A 24,630-nucleotide genomic window follows, 5' to 3' on the forward strand; every position below is an offset into this window, starting at 1 on the left:
TTCACTTTATGAAATCCTTATATGCCCTCTCCCTCCCTCAATCTGAGATTGCTGAAACAAGAAACTGATGGTCTCCTGTGATTCCGTTTTTAACCTCATTTCTTACATTGACTCCATCAGCTAGCCCTGACGATTCTACCTTCAAATTATATCTTGAATCGATTCACTTTTCTCCTTTACTGCCAACACCATACTCTAGGCTATTATAATCTTTTCTGGTCCTTACCATGCTCATACCATTGCCCCACTATTATCTATTCTCTGCATAATAATCATGGTTCCACAGTGATTAGACAGTATATCTGTATTATCTGGTACAGTATAACCCGTATACATACAGATATACCTTCTTTTCACTATTGTGTGGCTTTCTTAGTCCCCTATTTCAGCAGGCAGGAGTTACAGTTCTTTACCTCCTGCCACCTGCGGCTCGGCAGGCAGGAAGCATTACAGATCTTTCAGTCCCGCAGTTCAGCACGCTCCAGGTTCTTGTTCCATGACCAAAAGGAATAAGCTACATGGATACTGGAGAGATTATGCAGAGTAAAATTCATTGAGTGAAAGAAAAGCTCTCAACGAGAGAGTACTCAAAAGTGGGTAGCCTTCTATGAGGCTGAGTCTGGGGTTCTTCTCGGCTTTGAATGGGGGAATGTTTACTGATTGGTTTATGGATGGGCTTGGAAAATCAATCATTCAATTGGTTAAAGGCATCATTCAGAAATAACCAATTAAGAGAGGGTGGGTAAGACATGGATAGAAATTCTCACCATGGTTCATGGATGCTATCTGGTTTTCAGGCTTTAGACTGCCCTTGGCTTGAAGGTTGAGTTTCACCAGGGACCCATCCCTGACTGCCTAGGAATTAGTCTGTCTCCTGTCACTGTCACCGTGGCTGTATAAATTTACTATGCAACCAAATAACATTTCTCCTCTACTTAAAGTCCACCACAGGCCTATACACTTCTTATTCCCTTAAAATAAAATCCAAAGTAATGGTCTTATCCTACAAGACCCAAAGATTACCCTCTGTTCCTCCCCTTTTCTCCTCACTCACTATACTTCTGATACATTGCCCTTATTTCTGTTCCTCAAATAGCCCACATTATTTTCCCTATTAGGGCCTTAGCATATGTTATTTATTCTACTTGCCATGCTCTTTATACTGTTCATCTTGTTCAGTTTTAGTGTAAATATCACTCCTCAAAGTGCTTTTTTCTGATTACCTTCTCTAAGTGGGTGAGTCACCTGCTATTCTCTCTCATAGCAATTTTTTTTTTCAAAATAATTCATGAGTTATATATTTATGCACTTATTTAGTCTGTCTTCTCCACGGGACAGTAAGCCCCATGAGAGTAGATAATACATCTGTTTCTCTTGTGAATTATCATCTATTCAGTGTCTAGCACAGAGTAGGCACACAATAAATATCTGTGAAATGAAAGACTAAAACAATAGCATTCTTTCTTTCTTTCTTTCTTTCTTTTTTTAGAATTCTTTTCTGGACAGACTGGGATGCAAATTTTCCTCGCATTGAATCTGCCTCTATGAGTGGTGCTGGGAGAAAAACCATCTACAAAGACATGAAAACTGGGGCTTGGCCTAATGGACTAACTGTGGACCACTTTGAGAAAAGGATAGTTTGGACAGATGCCAGGTTTAAAAAATTATCTTTTTTTCTGGATTTTCTTTTACTTTCCTCAGATAATATTCACAACATTGGAAAGTTCCTAGCATGTCAGTATCATGTATACATGTATTAAAATTGGGGGGGAGGGGTGGATTTTTTTTCTTTCCACAAATCAGATATAGACCCATAAAAATATTTATAAAATCCCTCCTCTGTTATTTAGCTGAGTTATATGATTACGTCATTGGATTAGTTGAATGAGTCTTGACACATTACTCATGTATTTGCCTTTCTGTAGGTCAGATGCTATTTATTCAGCCCTCTATGATGGAACAAACATGATCGAAATCATCCGAGGTCATGAATACCTCTCCCATCCCTTCGCTGTGTCTCTACATGGGAGTGAAGTCTACTGGACAGACTGGAGGACCAACACACTGTCCAAAGCCAATAAGTGGACAGGGCAGAATGTCAGTGTGATCCAGAAAACCAGTGCGCAGCCCTTTGACCTTCAGATATACCATCCCAGTCGCCAGCCACAGGGTAAGTGCTTGGTTACTTACGGATTCACCACTTAGAAGGTGCTGTCATCTTAATCGTATATTATTTGAACTATAAAACAACTTCTGTAAGTTGAAAGTTATTGGTTTCTTAAGCATACTCTATGAGGGAAGTGGTTTTAGCCTTTATTTTAACTTGTTTAGATTGTTGTCTCTTTTCCTTTTTATTTTCCTTATATATAAATATTTAGGGGCATCTGGGAATTAATATCCTCCTATATATTTCCTTTAAGCTAAGTTCTCTAATTTTTAGATTATTACCATGTAGCATATTGGGAGGAGAGGGGGGTGGTACATGAGAAAGGGTGAACCATTTGCTTGAGTTCCTCTATTTTAAGAGAAGTGAGTTCACAGGAACATATGTGCTACTTCCACCCATGTCTTCCAACTTTTGGTTCAACAGTGAACTCCATCTTGGTTTTGTGATTATATTTCCTCTACTCAATCTTTGCCAAACATTCCTATCCCAAGTCTCACGTTTTCCCCCTTGGGATACCATGACCATTTGGTGTCACATCAGATCATCCTTTTATACTTTTCCCCCATTAAATGTTATATAACCCATGGAAACCTCATTTGAATGCAGGCAATGTCCCCTTCATTAGCATATTTTCATTTCAGATTCATGATTCTGAGAGGACAAGCTCTCTCTTACATTTTCTCCTTCTCTGTCAGTGTGGAATAAGCAGATCTTCTAACTCATTGGCATTTCATGACATTTGTTCTACACATCAAGCCTTATTTTTCAAAATTTGTATTATAATATCTTTTAAACATGACTAAAACAATTACCTCTGTGGTTGACAATATCACATGGCTATTCTTTGTCTTCCTTCAGTACATGGCCTTCATTCTCCCTTGATACTATTTCTTCTACCAAAATCTCTTCTGCACAATTTTTCGTGCCCTTCTCTGACAGGCTGATTGAATCTAATTCTTTTCCCAGACACTTTCAATTTCTCAGTTTCTATTTTTATATGTAATTGATCCTTCTTTGCTACATGGGAGTTTCTATACATACTGGACTTTGTGAGCAGTAACTTTAATTGTTTTCTTCCACTCTTGACTTCTTTCAACCTATAAGCTAAAAAGCATGAGGACATTATAGAAAGAAAGTATATAGATTAGTCATTTTTAATGTAATAAGGATTCAGTAGATATATTGAATTTAACTAAATTTAAATAAGGCAAGAAGTTATGATTCTGACCAGCAATGTGCCACTAGTATAATGAAAAAGATACTCTTCTCTAGAACTTCCTTCAGCAGAGGAATGCCTAGTCATAAGCAAATGCTGTAGATGACAAGCACTTATAAGATATGAATGGTTTTGATTATTTCAAGTGTAAAAATTTTTATACAACTGTATTTTTGTCCCTCAGATTGTTTTGCATTTTATATGAATTATAATTTCTTTGTTTAGAGCAATTTAAGTGAACTAGATCATGAAAAATGGCCTTGATCTATGTATTTCATCATTTTTCCCCATCCAAAATAGGATCAGTGTCTTTCCTTTACTAACTGCACTGTCTAATTTGCCTACATTGGCATGAACTCAGTAAATTCATAGAAGAGGAAGAACCACGATACTCTCAAGCATTCCTGACATTTAAGCATATATAGAAAATAAATGAGAAATTCATTGCCATTTTTGGTGGGGGGAGGCATTTTTGACATCTTAACTAAAAATATGATTTATATATGATTTTTCTACTTTATATAAAATAAGTGAGATTTTACAATGTGGATCTAATTTAACACATTTTTCCAGGATTCAGGGCAAATATTCTAGTCTTTAAATACATTTAGAGAATATCACCTATGAAAAGAACTTGCTGTTTTCTAAATGAAATTCAGTCAGTTTCCAATTTTGAGAGTGATTAGAGAACATTTTACTTTTCCCCATTATAAGGATCACTGTGCATATAATAATCATTATCTGTCCTGTTTATCTGCTTCAGTGAAGTAACACTTTCACTACTCGGGAAAAAAGATGCAGGAACATATCGACTATTTTATTACCAAGGATAGAATGAAAATGAAAATGATGACAAAGGCTCAGCATTAACACAAGTACAATAATAATGGCCCATTTTCTGGTGAATAATAACATGATGTTCATAAAAAAATAATTAATTTAAAAAATACATGACATTCAGTACTATAAAATTGAAGTATATCTTTCACAAATTAAAGAAAGAAAGGTTACCAATACTATTTGAAGTTATCTAATCCTCCAAGTAGGAAATTAATAAAAGTTTTAGCACCTGTTTTCTTATAAGTAAGCATTCATTTTTCACACAAAGTTCCAAATTGGTTATTGGACATTTAAGCAGAATATTTTAGAGATCGATTTTAGATCTCTTTTGTTTTTCATGTGGTTGTTAGATGGGACTAGGAAGAAACAAACGAAAGCTTGAACATTTGCAACATGAGGGAGCAATAGTGGGTATTTTAAACATAAATTTAAAAAATTATAGTGTGAGAGAGCCAAGCTTAGAGTTAATGGCATGGCCCGGGTTCATATCCTAAATGTATGATTTATCAATTGCATTATGTACCCTTCATCATTAGCATAGTTTTATTTCGGATTCATGAGTCTCAACTATTTATGTATTACTGGATATTATTGGCAAGTTATTTAGCCTCTCCGTGCCTGTTTTTTTATCTGTAAACAGAAGATAATGTATCTACATCATAGGATCTAGTAAACATTGAGTTTAATCACTATTTAATGCAAACATTTAAACATGAGTTAATACATGAAAAGTTCTTAGGATAGTGCCTCATGCATAATTAGTGCTACGTGTTTAGTGTACATAAGTAAATTAAATTTAAAACATTAAAAGTTGTTGCAATTATATCATTTTACCAGCCTCCTTTTGTAGAAATTTAGGTAATATTTTTATGAGATATTTTAAATGTATTATCTCACAATTAAATAATTCATAATGGTCTTCCATATCATACTTTCTATATTCTATCAACTTGCTTGAAAAATGCCAATAAAACTATGAATCACAACTCTAAAGAAGAGCAATATGGTTCATCTCAAGAAAATCCAGGTTGCTGTGGTTTGAGTGTGTCTCCTAGGGTTATGTGTTGGAAACTTAATCCTCTCTCCTGCTCATGTGATGCCCATTGTGTGCCCTCTGCTGTGTTATGTCACAGCAAGAAGGCTCTTACTAAATACAGGCCCTCAATCCTGGACTCCCCAGCCTCCAGAGCCATGAGCCAAATGAATTTCTGTTTATTATAAATTATCCCATCTATTCTGCTCTAGAAGCACAACATGTACTAAGACACAATGATAGTATCAGTCAGATGACACAGCTGTGAAATCTATCCTTTCTACGTACTCACCTTACCATCTAACACCACTCCTTATATGTTCAGTGCAGGGCACCGTAAGTGTGCATTCAAAGCTGTGGTTATACTAACAGAAGGAATGCTTCAAAATTTATTTGATCTTATAAAGTAACATTTTCTTGCTATAGATATGTTATAAAATACAAAAAAAAAAAAAAAAGGTACAAAAAAAGTTCACACCCCTTTTCCCAGCTCCAAAGGAACAGACATTTTCACATTTTTCTTCTAATTATATCTTTGTCCATTTGAGCTGCTATGACAAAATATCACAAACTGTGTGGCTTCTAAACAAAAAGCATTTATTTCTCACAATTCTGGAGCCTGGGAAATCCAAGGTCAAGGCATTGGCAGATTTCATGTCTGGTGTGGACCTCTTCCTCACAAATGTCTTCTGACTGCATCCTCAGATGATGGAAGTGCCCAGCAAAGTTCCCTGGGCTGCTTTATAAGGGCACTAATCTGATTAATGAGGGCACCACCCTTATGATCTACTTACTCCTCATGTCCTCACCTATTAATGCTAACACATTGGGGATTAGGTTTCAAAGTATAAATTTTGGGTTGGCAAAACCATTCAGATGTTTTTCAACCAGATATCAAGTAACAAGATAATAAACAAAATGAGGACTATTTACTGACGGACTACTGAGTGCCGCATTCGATTTACTTTTTCCCCTAATCTTCAGAACCATCTGGAAAGACAGTTATTCACTTTATATGAAAAAACTGTCCTGGGAAAGTCAAGTAACCTGGCTCAGAATAGTAAATCTCACTAGACACTATGGCTCATGCCCATTTTCCCAGCACTTTGGGAGGCAAAGGTGGGAGAATTGCTTGGGTCCAGCAGTTTGAGACTAGCATGGGCAAAATGGTGAGATTGTATCTCTACAAAAATTACAAAATTAGCTGGGTGTGGTGGCACATACGTTTAGTCCCAGGTACTTTGGGGACTGAAGTGGGAGAATCACTTCAGCCTGCGAGGTCAAGAATGCAATGAGCTATGATCACGCACTCCAGCCTGGGTGACAGAGCAAGGTCCTGTGTCAAGTAATAGTAATAATAATCGTATTAAATCTCATCAATGGTAGCACCAAGATTCCAATGAGTATGGGAACTCCATAATCCATACAGCATTTCTTCCTAAATTAAGAAAGCTTTGCCTCTCTTTCAAATGTAAGATTTTACTGCATTTTAAATTCTGTATCTTTCTTTTTACAGTTACCATTGGCATTTTTTTGTTTTTATGAATATCTTATAAATCTCATTTTTAATTCTTATACATTTTCACATCCCATGTGACTATCAAAAATGTTCTCAAGTATTCATGCATTACTGGACATTTAGTTTATTGTTATTTATTTATTTGTTTTTGAGACAGAGTCTTGCTCTGTCACCCAGGCTGGGGTGCAGTGGCACGATCTCCATTCACTGCAACCTCCACATCCCAGATGCAAACCATTCTCCTGCCTCAGCTTCGCCTCAGCTTCCCAAGGAGTTGGGATTATGAGTGCATGCCGCCATACTCATCTAATTTTTATAATTTTAATAAAGACAGGATTTCATCATGTTGGCCAGACTGGCCTCAAACTCCTGAACTCAAGTGATCCAACTCCTCCACCTCCCAAAGTGCTGGGATTACAGGTGTGAGCCACCATGCCCAGCTAGTTTATTTTAATTCATTGCTATTTTATCATAAACTTTAATGCATGTGTCTATAAATATTTTTATATTTAGTTGTTTTTTGAGTGTTTTTTAGAAAATTTTATGATTGTTTCTGTGGTTGCCAGAAAAAATACCTGAACATAAACTCCAATTAGCAAGGCTTCACTGAACTGTAGTGAAAATTGGGTTATAGTTTCTTTTTTTTTTTTTTTTTTTTGAGACGGAGTTTCGCTCTTGTTACCCAGGCTGGAGTGCAGTGGCGCGATCTCGCCTCACCGCAACCTCCGCCTCCTGGGTTCAGGCGATTCTCCTGCCTCAGCCTCCTGAGTAGCTGGGATTACAGGCACACGCCACCATGCCCAGCTAATGTTTTGTATTTTTTAGTAGAGACGGGGTTTCACCATGTTGACCAGGATGGTCTCGATCTCTTGACCTTGTGATCCACCCGCCTCGGCCTCCCAAAGTGCTGGGATTACAGGCTTGAGCCACTGCGCCCGGCCTTATAGTTTCTTATATTATTTTAGAACAAAGGGAAATACTGGATACCTATGAGGTACCTTTTTTTTTTTTTTTTTTTTTTTTTTTTGAAATAGGGTTTCGCTGTGTTACCCGTGCTGGAATGCAGTGATGCAATGCAGTGATGCAGTCTCTGCTCACTGCAACATCTGCCTCCTGGGTTCAAGGAATTCTTCTGCCTCAGCCTCCCGAGCAGCTGGAACCACTGGTGTGTGCCACTTTGCCCAGCTAATTTTTGTATTTTTAGTAGAGACGGGGTTTCAACATATAGGCCAGGCTTGTCTCAAACTCCTGACCTCATAATCTGTTCACCTCGGCCTCCCAAAGTGCCAGGATTACAGGCGTGAGCCACTGCGCCCAACCATGTATACCCTTCGAGAGATACGTACACACACATAATATAGTTCTAGTTCCACCAAAATTCATGGTATAATAGGGAATCAAAACCATAAGAAAATATCTGCAACTATCTGGGTGCGATGGCTCACACCTGTAATCCCAGCAATTTGGGAGGTCGAGGGGGGATCACGAGATCAGGAGATCAGGACCATCATGGCCAACATGGTAAAACCCCATTTCTACTAACAATACAAAAATTAACCGGGCATGATGGCGCATGCCTGTAATCCCAGCTACTCGGGAGACTGAGGCAAGACAATTGCTTGAACCAGAGAGTCGGAGGTTGCAGTGAGGCAAGATGGTGACAGAGCAACCAAAATGTGACTATTGAAGCCAAAATTTAAAATCTAATGTTAGTAAAATAAATATACACAGAATTTAAAGAGAGAAATGTAACATGAGTAAATTAGATTTAGCCTAGAGGTGGTGTATTTAGTCTGTTCTCACCCTGCTATAAAGCTAGTACCTGAGACTGAGTAATTTATTTAAAAAGGAGGTTTAATTGATTCAAAGTTTTGCAAGTCTGTGGAGGCCTCAGAGAATTTGCAATCATGGTGGAAGGCAAAGGGGAAGTGTCACACATGAAACCCTCAGCTCTCATGAGAACATCCTCAATATCAGGAGAACAGCTTGGGAGAAACCACCCCTGTGATCCAATCATCTCCCACCTGGTCGCTCCCTCAATATGTAGGAATTACAATTTGAGATGAGATTTCACTGGGGACAGAGAGCTAAACCATATCAGGTAGTCTAATTGAGGTTGAACAGAGGCTGGAACCATCAGTTCCATGTCCAGCTCCTCTGCCTTATACTTTGACCTCCAGAGAAGCTCTTAGTTCTGATTAACACATTTGTCTATTGTGCTGTTGGCAAAGACGGTAGTGGCAGTCGTGAAATATTCCAATCATAGAAATAACACAATGGAATGTATGTATTAGGCATGTGTTTATAAGTTAAAGTAAAGATGAGGTTGAGGAGGGGAAGAGATTGATTAGAGATGGGGGGTAGTTTTAGGCATATGACATCTTTGACAAAAAAAAAAAAAAACAGTAAAGCAAGAAAATGTAGAATAAAGGAGAAAGAGCACAAAGTATTAGTTTTATCATGATAACTAAAATTTGAGTATTAAGTATTGGGAAATTTGGAACAATAATTTCATAACTATAGTTTCACACTGTTTAAAATAGTTCCATTTTATTTCCGTATGTTTTTGGAAGATTTATTTATTCACTAATTGTTTCCTAACCCTGTCTTATCTACTCACCTAAATTATGAAATATTTAAGGAACAGTGTTTCATTTATTTCTTTGTGTCAACTATAGAGTCTAGCTAAGTCCTTTATAACAATTGATATAATTATAGCAGCTAATACTTGATAATCTTTATTGCGTTTCCTTAAAAAAAATTGTTAGCAACTAAGTTTTACAGATGAGGAACCTAAGACAGAGAAATACTAAGTAAATTGCTCAAGGTCTAATAGTCAAGGGATAATCATTCTGTTATTTGAACCCAGGGAGCCAAAGCTTTTGTCTTACTCATTACACTCTACAGGCAGAAGACACTGAATGCATGTCTATTCTTCTTGGAATTGTTGCATCTTATCACTAGATGGCAGTAGAGAGTCGTGCTTTATTGACATTCTCCTTGGACAACTTCCTTACCTTCTTGGAGTTTATAGTCTAAAAAGAGGAACAGGCTAAATTAACAATTAGGATAAATAAAACCATTGTTACAATGGATGGATTTCCCATGTAAGACTATAGTACATGTATTTTAAAAGATAGCAGGGTGTGGTCCTAAAAACAAAACAAAACAAAAAACCCTTGGGATTAGCGTCTTCCATCTGTCACTGACTAGTCATGCTACCTGAGGCAAATTACTTAACTTGGAGGAGTTTTATTTCCTCATTTGCAGATTGAAGCAACTACAAGTAAAGAATGAATAATTCAAGGACAAGATTGGACAGGGGTCAGATCATGTTCACACTCAGTCTCCCTACAAAGAAATACAGAGTTTTATCCTCTGGGATAAATGATTCCAGTTATGTTAAACTTGAGTGTGCATAAAAATTAACAGAGGGCTTTTTAAAACACGGATTGGTAGGTGTTACCCAGAGATTCTGAGTCAGCAGATCTTAGGTGGGGCTTGAGATTTTGCCTCTTTAACAAATTCCCAGGAGATATGATGCTGCCTTCAGAACTATTGCTCTAAGAAAAGGAGAAAAACATAGAAAATATTTGGTCAAAGGAGTAAAAAAATGAGATTTGCATGATAGAAATTTGTAAAAGATTGATTGGAGAGACAGGATTGAAGTGTGTATTTGTGTGTGCATATGTATGCATAGAATATGTCTATGTATCCATATTATGTTACACCCTCCCACACACACACACACAGAGAGAGAGAGAGAGAGAAAGACAGACAGACAGAGAGAGAGAGAGAGAGAGAGAGAGAGAGAGAGATTATAGAAATTAACTCCTGTGCTTTTGGACGCCAAGAAATGCCACAATCTACTATAGGCAAACAGGAGAACCAGGGAAACCAGTGGTGAAACCAGTGGTGTAACTCAGTCCAAATCTGAAAGCCTAGAAACCAAGAGGGGTAGGTGGGTAATGGTATAAGTATAGGGCTGGGAGTTCACAGGCCCAGGACCAGAAGTGCCAATGATGGAGTGTAGGATAAGATATATGTCCCAGCTCAAACAGAAAACAAATTTGCCTTTCCTCAACCTTTTTATTTTATTTAGGCCTTCAACAGATTGGATGCTGCTTCCCTGTATTGGCAAGGGCAGGAACTTTTTAACCCAGTATACTAATTCAAATACTCATCTCTTCCAGAAATATATCCACAAATAATGTGTTGCCAGCTATCTAGGCATTCTCTACACTAGTCAAGTTTATAGAGAAAGTTAACCATCACAGGAAGCTACTTCAGTAGATAGGAGGTGACTGATGCCAAAATCTGGGAGATAGTTTCAGGTGAAATGGTTTCTGATGAGATATTCTTAGAGGTGAAATCAATAAAAAGTAGTAACAGAGATTTCAGTGGGGAATCTAGGGAAAGGAAAAATAATATGGGATAGCTTTAAGGGAGGAGGCCAGCAAATGCATTCTGCGAAAGGCCAAATAATATGAATGGATATTTTAGGACTTGCGGGCCACATGTTCTCTGTTGCGGTTACTCTGCTGCTGTTGTAATGTGAAAGCAGTCATATGAGAAATAAGTAAGTGTGGCTGTATGCCAATAAAACTTAATAGTATTCTTCATTTAGGTTTTTTTTTTTTTTCCAACTGTATAAACAAGTTGCTCACAAGCCAGTATTAGCCTTTAGGCCATCGTCTGCAGACACTTGATTTAAAGGATTAGCTGAAAAATTAAACTTCGGAATGTTCTGAATTTGAGATTCTTATAGGATTCAGTCGAATATTTAGGGTTAAAAAGGAAGGAAGGCTTGGTCTAAAGCTCGAGCTTTTGTAGTTATTCAATTGTAGGTTGAAGGCAAAAGGTAGATAAGACTTCTTATGACTATTACAGAAAATGAAAAAGGGTAAGGACAGAGCCTTGGAAAACTCCAACACTAAAAAGAAAGGCAAAGAAGGACGCTCAGAAAGAGGAGACCAAGAGATTTTAGGACCAAAAATAAAGACGTAAACGTATTTGTTGGATTTAGGCACCTGGAAGGTCAGCGGTAAATTTAGTGAGTTTGTTTACATATGTCCTCCTCCTCGTGATCCTAAATGTGTCTAACATTAGATATTAGAATGACTTTTGACTCTGTTTACTACAAAATATAATTTACCAAATAGGTCTATATTGTTCATTCAAACAGTAAATTCCAAAAAATACCTTTATAGCAATCAGCTTAGTCTAGAGCCAGATTACTTGGGTTCAAATTCCAAATTTGTCATATCCTGACTTCTAGCGCATAAGTAGTAGTTTGTTTGCTTGTTTGTAGATCTATAAAATGGAATAGTTGTGAAGTTAAATACATTAGCCTCTCTCTCTCTCTTTTTTTTTTTTTTTTTTTTTTTTTTTTGTTGTTGTTTTTGAGATGGAATCTCACTCTGTCGCCCAGACTGGAGTTCAGTGGTACAATCTCAACTCACTGTAACTTCCATTTTTTGGGTTCAAGCAATTCTCTAGCCTCAGCATCCCAAATAGCTGGGATTATACATGCATGCCATCACGTCTGGCTAAATTTTGTATTTTTACTGGAGATGGGGTTTCACCATGTTGGCCAGGCTGATCTCAAACTCCTGACCTCAGGGTATCCACCTGCCTCCGCTCCTCAAAGTGCTGGGATTACAGGCATGAGCCACTGCACCTAACCACATAAGTCTCTTTTAAGCACTTAGAAGATATCTGGCAAGTGCTAAGCACTTCATAAGTGTTTGTTAAGTAAATTAAATAGATTAGATTAGATAGATAGATAGATAGATAGATAGATAGATAGATAGATAGATAGATAGTTAGATAGACAGATAGGTAGATAGACAGACAGATACACAATTCTCTTACTTTGTTTTGCACATTGCCTTCAAACTCTCCTCCCCCACTCTGGAAGTGAGTTGTGTGTAAGCATGAAGAAAGTGAAATGTAACTCTCCTTTTGTATGCTTCTTTTCTACCACCCATCTGCCATACCCTTCTTCTCTGTGTACTCTCCCAGTCCAAAGGTGTTTTCTTCATCCACTCCAGGTGCAGAGTTAAATTTTCTCACAAACTCAGCGAGAATCTACCACCCTGGGTTTTTCTCTTTTCTTTCATATTTATTTTCTTAGCTGTTCTAATTGGAATTTAAAAAAAAAATATTTCCAGAATGTGTTTGTTATTTTAAATATAGAGTGTCATGCTGCAAACTCTTTATCTGTTAGACTTTCATCAATTATAAGATGTTTTTCTCTTTTTGTAGAAACTTATTTTTCATCTAAACAGAACTTGGTTTAAAGGGGTCTTAAATATTTGTTGATTAAAAATAGTACTATTTTGGCAGGAACATTTTAGTTTACTTTCAGAGTCAAGCTATTGACTCAACTGCTCCTTTTAAATTTGATTTTGAAAACCATAGCAACTGGTAAATATACAAAGTGTTTTAGATAATAATATAACAGCCTTAAAAAAAAAAAAAAGAACCAAAATCCAGAAAAAGAGAGAATGAATAAGACATTGAGAGGTTTTCCTACAGTTACAACAATAATTAGGTTAAATATAGTTACAGAAATTATACTCTCAGTATCCATTTCCCATCCTTTTATAAGACATCAATGAATTGCTCCATGAATGAATTACTTCACCTAGAGAAGTTGTGTATTACAGTGGTTAAAGCCTGGACTCTGGGATCTGAATCTTTGTATTCTCCTCTTAATATTGTTGTGATCTTGACTGAATCTTTTTTACCTTCTCAAAGGTAAATTTAGTCTTTGCAAAATGAAGGCAACTTATTTTTATAAGCAAGGGTGACCATTAAGAAGAATAAATAAAATAATGCTTATAAAATTGGCACATTTTCTAGCATATTATGACAAAATACATTATAATAATATTTCCAAAATATATTATAATAATATTTCTTTAACTTTTAAAATCATTTTTTAAAATCGCACTTGTCCATTATGAGAAAATTGCAAGCTATTTCTCAAACAGTGACTTTCACATCAAAATGATTTAAGTGCCTCCAATTGCATCAGAAAAATATTTCTATAGAAAATTAACCTTTCTTGACAACATCTCTAACAGGATAATCTTCTTTCACAATAAAAAACAAAAAAAATCATATTCTAAGAATATTAGTGATACCATTCATTGCTCCATAGAGGACAAAGTATCACTTACAAAACCTGAAAAATGAGGGATTTCATATAGGACTACTGATATTTTCAATTAGAAATTATGAGAAATACTTTTCATATGATTAATAAAAGGTTTTTTTTTTTTTTTTTTAGTCAAAAAGAAATACCCTCAAAAACATGTTTCAGCATGGTGGAGGTGAATCTCAAATATTTGCAGGTTGTTCGAATTGTTTGCTTCCACAGTTTACTATATTAGGATCTAGTCTAGGCCCAATGCCTGATGCTGGTAATCACAGCACTTTTGGAGGCTGAAGCAGACACATCGCTGGGGCTCACAGTTCAAGATCAGTCTGGGCAACATGGCAAAACTCTGTCTCTACAGAAAACAAACAAACAAACAAAACTAACTAGACCGGATAAAGATAATGCAGTATGTATATACCATGGAATACTATGCAGCCATAAAAAGGAATGAAGTCATGTTCTCTACAGGGACATGGTTGGAGCTGGAAGCCATTATTCTCAACAAACTAAAGCAGGAACAGAACCCTGAACACCACATGTTCTCACTTAAAAGTAGGAGCTGAATAATGAGAACACATGGACACATGGTGGGGAACAACACACATTGGGTCCTGTCGGGGATGGGGATAGGGGAGAGAGAGCATCAGGAAGAATAGCTAATGAATACCGATGGATACCGGGATTAATACCTAGGTGATTGGTTGATTTGTTCAGCAAACCATATGTTTACCTGTGTAACAAACCTGCACATCCTGCACATGTACCCCAGAAGTTAACATCAAAGTAGAAGAAAAAAAAAGATAGAATTACTTGCCATATAAATTAAATTGTTCTCTCTTTCTCTCTCTCTTATATCTTTCTCTCTCTATATATATATGAAATATATATGTTTTATATATTTATATATGAAATATATATTTAAATATATATTTAATAAAATATATATTAAAGTATATATGAAATATATATTAAAATATATAAGATATATATTTTTAGCCAAGTTGATAACATAGAATAGAGGCTGCACACATTCATAATACATTGTCTTGTTCTTCCCACTGTTTACTAGTTTCTAGTGTCATATACTATCAGTATGAGATGTATTTGACCTAACATGTACCCTATTTAAAATGCAGAATCCCTAGTTCTCCAAAATCAGGGTTTCTCAATTTCTGCACTTTACACACTTTGGGCCAGATAAATCTTAGTTAGTTATGGGCTAGATAGTTCTTAGCTACCCTTCCTGTAAATTGTAGGATGTTTATTAGATCCTTCACCTCCATTCACTAAGATGCCAACAGTATTTCAAGTCATAACAACCAAAAATGTTTCAGTTTATTCCCAAATGTTCCTTCATCACCACTGATTGAGAACAACTGTCCTAGATTTTTAAAAAAATACTATGAAAATAGAATCATTATAAAGATAGAAACTTCCGTCATGCCGGGTGCGGTGGCTCAAGCCTGTAATCCCAGCACTTTGGGAGGCCGAGGCGGGTGGATCACGAGGTCAAGAGATCGAGACCATCCTGGTCAACATGGTGAAACCCCGTCTCTACTAAAAATACAAAAAATTAGCTGGGCATGGTGGCACGTGCCTGTAATCCCAGCTACTCAGGAGGCTGAGGCAGGAGAATTGCCTGAACCTGAGAGGCGGAGGTCGCGGTGAGCCGAGATCACCCCATTGCACTCCAGCCTGGGTAACAAGAGCGAAACTCCATCTCAAAAAAAAAAAGGTAGAAACTTCCCTGATATATGTTTTTTATTTCTTTCAAAGCATATAGCAAGTGGAATAAACAGAGAATAAATTAAGACATGAGAAAGACATGTCATGTCTTTAGAACAAGTGAAACTTTGTTGGTATTTTAAGACACATTTCCCCTATAAATGTAGCATTATGTTACATATTTAGTTTCATCCTTTTACAGTGAAACCTGTATACAGATAGAAATATTTTTTGTGGTTTTAAAAAATTTTCTCTGTAGAGATACATGTAAAAGATCAGATAAAATTTTTAGACATGCTATATTCTACTTGGTAGAGTACAGTATGAAATTAATTCATAAGGTATGACATAATTTGAGAAAAGTAGCTGCCTCATAACTGGTACTGTTGGAATCTGGTGAAAGTAAAACATTCATTACTTGCACATATTTTATGTGTGTATGTTTTAAATAAGTAATTCACTCAAGTTCTTCAATGTGAAATGTTAAACTTATCACTTGAAGATGTTTGTCGTAGAGAAAAAAGGATTTGAGATTAGTGTTTAATTGCAAAATACTTCTGAAAACTTCTTTCTTTAAAAGTATTAAGTCCTTTCCTAAGGGAAAATTAGTAATAAAGACACATTATTTTATTATATTAGTAATTGTTTTTGTACAAATAAAGTCATTAACAGGATAAATATTAGTTACTATCAAAAATGACTACATGGGAGAGAGAACAATCTTTCTTTACTAAACAAATTAGATTTGGCATTCTGCTTTGAGCATGGTTTTATTAAGTGAATAAATATCATACATATTTTATATTGAATGAACGTTTATGTGTATTATATTTGAATTTACTGGAAAACTAGTTGTTTAGATTTAAAGTGCTGCCCACCTCCCCCCCATGAGAAGTGGACTGTAATTAAATACAGTTTGCATCAAATGTGAAATTATATTTAATAATACCATTTTTCTTCACAGAGCACACATCAGTCTTGTGTGACTGCACAATTAACATTTGTTTCTCCTATAAAGTATTGTAGTTATGCATTATTTAATCTTTTCACCTGCAGCTATAATGTGCTTCAGAAGATTAACTTTCTAGATTTTTAGATTGCTGCAATTTTAGAACATATACCCATATACATTTATGTACATGCATATGAGCTCAAATGTCCTTACAGCTAACACAATATTAGATATTATAGACATTTTAGGAAAAAAGCAATGTGTATGCATATAGGTCTTAGTTCCTACCAACATATCATTTATCTAGCTCAGAGAGTGACAAAGTACATCCCTCAGGTGAAATTCAGCCCTCTATCCATTTCATAAATAAAGTTTTATTGTAACACAGTCACACCTCTTCATTCACCTGTTGTTTTATTGCCATTTTTGTGTTACAGTAGCAGAGTTGAATAATCACTATGGAGAACATAGAGCCTGCAGAAGTCCAAATATCTACCATCTGGCATTTAAGAGGAAAAGCTTACAAACCACTGGTTTAGCTTGAAAGAACCACAAATACTAATATAAAATATATGAACAAATGTCACTAACTAGAAAAATAGGACAGCAACCAATAAATTATCTAATTGATGTAAAAGCAATAATTATAAACAATATTTCATGATGAAAGAAATCAGCATTAGCTAGCTTCATTTGAAAATGATTCATGGCAGAAAGATGAATTGAGCTGGGTCACAAAGCAAGGTTAATGAAAAGATACTGATGATGAAATTTTAGGGGAAGGAAACTACACCATGTGGAGGTGGAAAAGAATAAACTATGGATATTCAGGGAATAATGAGGAATACATTCTAGTGTGTGCATAATGTGTATGTAGAAGGAAAGTGGTAGATGAGGCTTGGAAGATGGATTTCTGTTTAGAGAGAAAGAGAGGTGGATATATTTGGGGAAATATCACAGAGTACCAGTTATATAGCATAGCAATCATTCAAGGTGAAGAAATTAATTTGGAAATATGTTGGAAGAGTAGAGGTAAAAAGAAAGGAAACACATATTAGAGAAAATCTGTACAATACTTGAGAAATGATTAAATATGGCAGTGAAAAATAAATGAAAAGAATGCTTTGGAATAAAAATTTTGTTTGTGTGGAAGACTGATGACTTCTGTTTTGTTTTTTATTTGTTTACTTTTTGAGGTAGTCTTATTCTGTGGCCCAGGCTAAAGTAGAGTGATGTGATTAAAGCTCACTGCAGCTTCAAACTCCTGGGCTCAAAGGATCGTCTTATAAAAGCACTGGGATTACAGGTGTGAGCCCCCACACCTGGCCTTGATGACTTCCTTAACAAAAATAAACAGAGAGTGAACTAGAATAAAGAGCTGGAAGGTAAATGGTAGTAGCAGGGAAGCCAGTCTGATTAGTGCTGAAGAGTCTCGGGGGAAATATTAATAGTAGGCGATAAGGCCGACACTTTGTGAGGTAGTATGTGGGAAGTCTTTAAAAAAAAAATTTTTTTTTTTTCAATAAAGATGAGACCTCCCTATGTTGCCCAGGCTGGTCTCTAACTGCTGGTCTTAAGTAATCCTCCCACTTCAGCCTCCCAATGTGCTGGGATTATTGGCATGAGCTAGCATGCCTGGCCCCAAATTTTTAAACAAAGCAGATATGATCAAGTATGTGTTTTACAAAGATAACTCTATGCAATGCAGAGAGACTAGATATCAAAGATTGGTTAGGAGTTTAGTACAACAATCCAGGCAAGAAATGGAGAAAACCTAAATTGAGCCAGTGATTGTAGAATTGAAGAGAATTGAGTACAGGGTTAGTGTACAGAACCTTAAGTACCTGGGCGTAAGAACTTTGTCTCATCCACCATTATATCGCAGCTTTTATTCATAGTGTTTTAAACAACTAGGTGCTTCATAATGTTTTATTCGATGCATAAATAAAAGGTGGGGAGGTATTACAGGTATCTCTAACGTTTCATATTTCATCAGTTTGAGTTTAGACAATATGAGCTTTCAGTGAACCCAGTCTGCCCAGCTGTACTTATATTTCATCTGTTAAGATTTATTATAGCATGCCATTGATTAATGCCTTTTCCATCTTTTGGATACAAATAAATGGAATAGGCTTGGTTTTGTAGAAGTTTACAGCCTCTGTAATCATACTGGATTTCCCAGTAGTATCTCTTAGAAAATAGCCACTTGATATCTAATTATAATAAATACATATTATAAGGTTTTGTGGTCCATATGGTCTTTATTGAAGCTGTTCAATTCTACTATTTGAGTATGATAGCAGCCACGGCTAATATGTAAACCAATGCACATGGCTATATTTCAATAAAACTTTATTTACAAAAACAGTTTTTGTAAATAACAGACCAGATTTGTCTTATGGGTTACTATCTGCTAATCCCTGCTTTCTATAAAAATGTGAGTATTATGAACAGTATTTTTAAATTTGGCAATTGGAATAGGTAACTGTGTTCACACACTTGTTTGGAAAGAAACTTTGAAATAATACTGTTCGGTCCTTTAAAGTGAGAAGGATGAAAATGAAAACAAAGAATTCTCTGTGGATTTTTCATGCTTCGAAGCATAAAATATTCTGAATTATACATTACAGTGTTATTAATAAGATATGGGGCTACAAAGTCAATGCATTTTTTTTAACTTTACTATGTACCAAGAAATTTAGTATCTTTGCATTTAAAAAGTATATATATTTTTCATAATTATAGGGTGTTGAGAAGAGTTGATATGATTCTGGCCTAAATGATGTTTAAGGTGAAATTCAAGTATCTACCATTAGACTGTTATGGATTATGCTTTTAATTTTCCTGAGAAATAACATTTTCTATGCTAGTGTTTTTGAACAAACTTCTTCTTCCTTCTCTTCTCTTTTACTCCTCTTTTTTCTTTTTCCTTCCACTTTTTTTTTTTTTTTTAACATCTGGAGAAATTTGAGTTTTCTCTTTCTGTCTACCTCACTGTATCTGACATTTAACACTACCTCTTATTCACTCTGCTTCCTATCCTGGAACACCTTTCTGCCTTTCCTTCCCACCTGCCTTCTTTCTTTTCTAATTTGTGATTCCTTAGGGACTTCAATTATTATAACAGATAAAATTGAAAGATAATTAAGAACAAAATAAGTACTGCTTCCTCTCTGTGACAAAGAAATTGTACTAGAAATAAATCTCTAGGACAATAGCTTCTACTCTTGTCTAATATTTTTTTGTTTTTAATTTTCTTAGGAAAATGAGTTTTTTGTGAATCTCATTTTCCTTTACTTATTTATTGTTTTTAACAAATAAAAAGACAGTATTACTTTTATCATCTTGATGTGAGAAATGCTAAAGATTGCCAAAACCTGCATTGAATATTTATATAAAATTCAGTTGATTTCTTATATCCTCTACACTTTTATTATCTCTTCGATTTTTATTCTTCATGTTTTAAAACCCCACAGGATTTTATTGACTTTTGTAAGAGGAAGGGAAATATCCTTTCTCTATCCATCCCAGGTTCATGGCTGAGGTCTATAACAAAAGGCAGATTAACAAGAGAAGTACTCAAACCTAATACAAGTATTATATGACACAGGTGCCTTCTGAAGAAATAAAGACCTGAAGAAATGGTTAAAATCTGGGTAGTTTTATGCTAGGAGGTATATGATCTAATGGTAATAAACTTGAGGAAACTTGACAAGGCCTATTTATTCAGATTTTTTTCTGTGTCCCTGTATCTTCGGAGATAAGGATGTTTCTTTTTTCAAGCCTTAGGAAGGGCACTTCTAAGTGGGAGTTTTGTGACCTGCTTCAGGGAAGGTCAGAAAATCCCTTCCAGTTTTTACGACCTGTTTCAGGAAAGAGGAATGAAGGAAAAGTCACAGAGACCTTCCTGCTTTTGTCATTTTCCAGTGGGCTAAGATGGCATATTTTGGGCACATCTCAACCCTATACTACTTTAAACAAGGGGACATGGTTGGAAGATACCACTCATGAGTTGAAAGCTAACATTTTGATAATGGGGCTATAAGAATAACTCTTTTCTGCCTTCAGTTTAGTAGGCTATTTCTAATGACCTTTTTCAACTAGACAGTCTCTATAAAAATAAGATTAAATATACTAGTTATTGATCAATTGAAATTAAAATCTTTTCCAAAAGACATGATGACAAAACAAGAAATATAAAATTCAAAACGTCTCAAGACATTCAATTTCATCAGAGAATAACATTGAGCTGCAAAATTTAATATTCTGTTCTTATTTTGAAAATCATAACTTATTTTTATAAGGTAATTGAGTAAGTATGTGTATGTGGAGCAATCCTTAGCCATGGAATCTGTTCATACAGAAAAAGTAAAAAGGAGTAGATGACTTAATCATGAAGGCAGACAGGCATTTCTTCACATAGGCCTCCTTTGAAGAACAGCATGTGTCTGAAGGAAAGGTATATACATAGCAGCAGTTTCCTAGGGAGCCTTTAAAAGCGGTGCGCCGAGGCATGGAGGGAATCTGCAATGTTGGTTAAGAAAATAGCAACATCTAATGGAAATTCCAGTGTTCGGGTTATAGTCTTAGTTTATTTTCTATTAAACTCAATCTTCATTCCTGGTTACCCCTCAGGCTAAATTCTTAAAAAGGGTCTACTTTTGTGTCGTTTTTGAGACGGAGTCTCGCTCTGCCGCCCAGGCTGGAGTGCAGTGGCGCCATCTTGGCTAAGGGCAACCTCTGCCTCCTGGGGTCAAGTGACTCTCCTGCCTCAGCCTCCCGAGTAGCTGGGACTGCAGGCACGTGTCACCATGCCTGGTTAATTGTTCTGTATTTTTACTAAAGAGGGGGTTTCCCCGTATTAGCCAGATGATGTCAATTTCCTGACCTCGTGATCTCCCTGCCGCAGCCTCCCAGACTGCTGGGATTGCAGGCGGGAGCCACTGCGCCCAGCCACTACTTCTAAGTCATAGAATGCTGGCCATTCGTCTTAGAGATATTTGACGGAGTTTTCTTAGTTATCTTTGAAATAATGTTTTTATTAATGTAATTGCTGTGTATGATTGTCTATTACTGCCATATTAATCACCCTACTAATGGGTTCTATGTAGAAAACTTTACTTTGAATCATTAGGTGAATAACCTCTGTCAACCTCAGAGGTTCCCTAATACACTCCTTCACTGTTCATATTTCACTGTGTGATTACAGCTCCCAATCCTTGTGAAGCTAATGACGGCAAAGGCCCCTGCTCTCACATGTGTCTGATCAATCACAATAGGAGTGCTGCATGTGCGTGCCCCCACTTGATGAAGCTTTCCTCAGACAAGAAGACCTGCTATGGTAAATTTCTTACAGTTCTAATGGAATATAAAAACAAAATTGAATTATCTCAAATTATATTAGTACTCAGATTTTACTCATAGTAAAGCAGAATGAGTTTCTTTTCTTTTCTTTTCTTTTTTTTTTCACAAAAATATTTTAGATGGTGCAAATTTCCAGCCACTATTGATGATGCATCTGCCTTGGGGGAGACTGACAAATTCTTTAAATATGTGATATGTTGTACTTTGCTATTTATTACCGTATTCATTTTCTTTTTCTTGCTACTTTCTTATTTGGTGTGTTAGCAGAATTTATCTCTGCAAAGCAGGAAGATTTGTAAGTGAAAGTGCATTATCAGAAAATGATGTAGGTAACTTTCATAACAAAGAGGCACTTAACAGCTTTAAACTGCTCTTCTAAAGTCACTCTAACATCACTTGGTAGCGGATTATCAACTTGAAAGGGGGAAAAATGAAGTAAAATATATAACTTGGAAAGATCTGTAAAAAAACCCCACACATTAAACAATGAATTTAAACTAAAAACGATAAATTTTGTGAATAAAAATTTGTGCTGTTTATTAACCATTTTATTTGCAAAACTATTACTTAATTTTAAGGACAGGAAAAAAAAATGTACTCACCAAAATTCAAAAATCAGAAATTTAGGTACATGTAGCTTTAATTTACACAATAATAACATATCTCAACATCAATAATCTGAAAGACAACACCAACAACAAAAACAGAATATCTGCAGCTCCTATTTGTATCTGCTCTGATATTTTATAAATGCAGTGCAAGGAAGGCATCTATGGAAGTAAAAGTCATATAATGCCTCAAAATGTTGGTTACTACAAATTTACAAGAAATTTCACTTAAAGCATTATTTGAACCCTAATTTTTATGGGAAAAACATATACAAGATTTTTAATAGCAGTGTTTAATTTTATTCAATGACAGTATAGGAAAAATGTTCTTAGATTCCCTCAAAAAGCTTTTAATGCAATACAATATTGTAATTATGTACCAGGAATAAACATCATATTGGATACTAGTAGTTTATGTAGTTCAACTTTTAAATTCTAAGGTTACTGAGAATTGATTACTGAGATTATGTGAGTGTTTCTAGCTAAAGAAAAATGATAATGTAATGATTCTAACTCATTTTACATTTATTTCTATTATATATCTTAATTTAAAATAGATACATTATTTCTGCATTGTTTCCATCAAATATCGACTATGATTTTGGGGAGTTAAAATGTGTTAAATGAAGTAATATTTTAGAATTTCTAGACTGTTTCAAGCTTGTCAACTTCATAAGAGAAAAATAATTTCTATTTCTTTTCTAGAAATGAAAAAGTTTCTTCTTTATGCAAGACATTCTGAAATCAGAGGAGTGGATATTGACAATCCATATTTTAACTTTATCACGGCATTTACAGTCCCTGATATTGATGATGTTACTGTGATAGACTTCGATGCATCTGAAGAACGTTTATATTGGACAGATATTAAAACGCAAACCATCAAACGAGCTTTTATTAATGGAACTGGGTTAGAAACTGTTATTTCAAGAGGTAAAAAAATTGTACATTTTACAACTTCAAAAATGTTTGTTATTCAATGTATAGTAATCATAAGTCTTTAATATTCTTTCTCTATCATTCAACTCTATGCTGTTAACTGAAAGTTAGAATTGGTTAGAGATTTAATAATATGCTACCTCCTTACAATTGTAGAATTTTATAATTAAATTGCTCAGAGCAGACTGATAATTAGAAATTTACTTTCATGTGAAGAAAAACTTAGAACATCATCTTAAAATTTAGATTTCTCGACTAGATGTGGTGGCTCATGCCTGTAATCCCAGCATTTTGGGAGGCCAAGGCAGATGGATCACTTGAGGTCAGTAGTTCAAGACCAGCCTGACCAACATGGTGAAACCCCATCTCTACTAAAAATACAAAATTATCTGGGTGTGGTGGCACATGCTTGTAATCCCAGCTACTTCAGCTACTTGGGAAGCTGTGGCAGGAGAATCACTTGAACCCAGGAGGTAGAGGTTGCAGTGAACTAATATCATGCTATTGTGCTCTGGCATGGGCAAAAAGAGAAAAACTCTGTCTCTCCAAAATAAAACAAAATTTAAAAATTAAAAAAAAATAGATATCTAAATAAACAGACTTAAAGGCTCTTTTTTGCTGATGGGGGAATAGTTATATTTGCATGGAGAAAATGTAGGATATTGGGAAGGGTTGGTTTCTCTGTCTTACTTAAGCTTATAAACAACTTCCCTTTGTATATATATATTTTTATGGAACCAGACTAAACAAATAAGACAGGAAAATATTCTCAGATCTATTAATGGTTCCTATCTATTTTCTGACTCAGCAGGTTAAATTATCGGTTCTAAGAGAATGTTGTTCAACTAAAAAAAAAAAAAAAAAAAGTAAATATAAGCAACATAGCTGAAATGAAACATACATGTACCTGTCATGGTTGAATTCTAAATGTTTAGCATTGAGTTATCCTAATATTTGTGTAAAGTTTGGCATATTGTAATTTCTGGGTCAACTATTATTTTATTGAATGTGTCTTTATTGAGCACTTACTATTTGCTGTGACTGAAAAACCTAAGACAAAGTTTTTCTTCAACGTAAACTTGGTAGAAGGATTTGGAGG

General features: G+C 35.4%; 1 protein-coding gene across 4 annotated transcripts in view; it reads left to right on the plus strand.

Moving 5' to 3' along the window:
- Nucleotides 1-24,630, plus strand: part of LRP1B (LDL receptor related protein 1B) — a 1,884,038-nt gene that overhangs the window by 1,251,106 nt on the left and 608,302 nt on the right. For all 4 annotated transcript variants that reach the window (XM_003921997.4, XM_074399735.1, XM_074399736.1 and 1 more), the window contains 4 exons: nt 1,490-1,654; nt 1,926-2,170; nt 21,830-21,961; nt 23,298-23,525. In XM_003921997.4, the coding sequence (XP_003922046.1) occupies nt 1,490-1,654; nt 1,926-2,170; nt 21,830-21,961; nt 23,298-23,525 (770 nt within the window). The remainder of the gene's footprint in view (nt 1-1,489; nt 1,655-1,925; nt 2,171-21,829; nt 21,962-23,297; nt 23,526-24,630) is intronic.

Source organism: Saimiri boliviensis, chromosome 5, assembly GCF_048565385.1.
Source record: "Saimiri boliviensis isolate mSaiBol1 chromosome 5, mSaiBol1.pri, whole genome shotgun sequence".
NCBI classification, from domain to species: domain Eukaryota; kingdom Metazoa; phylum Chordata; class Mammalia; order Primates; family Cebidae; genus Saimiri; species Saimiri boliviensis.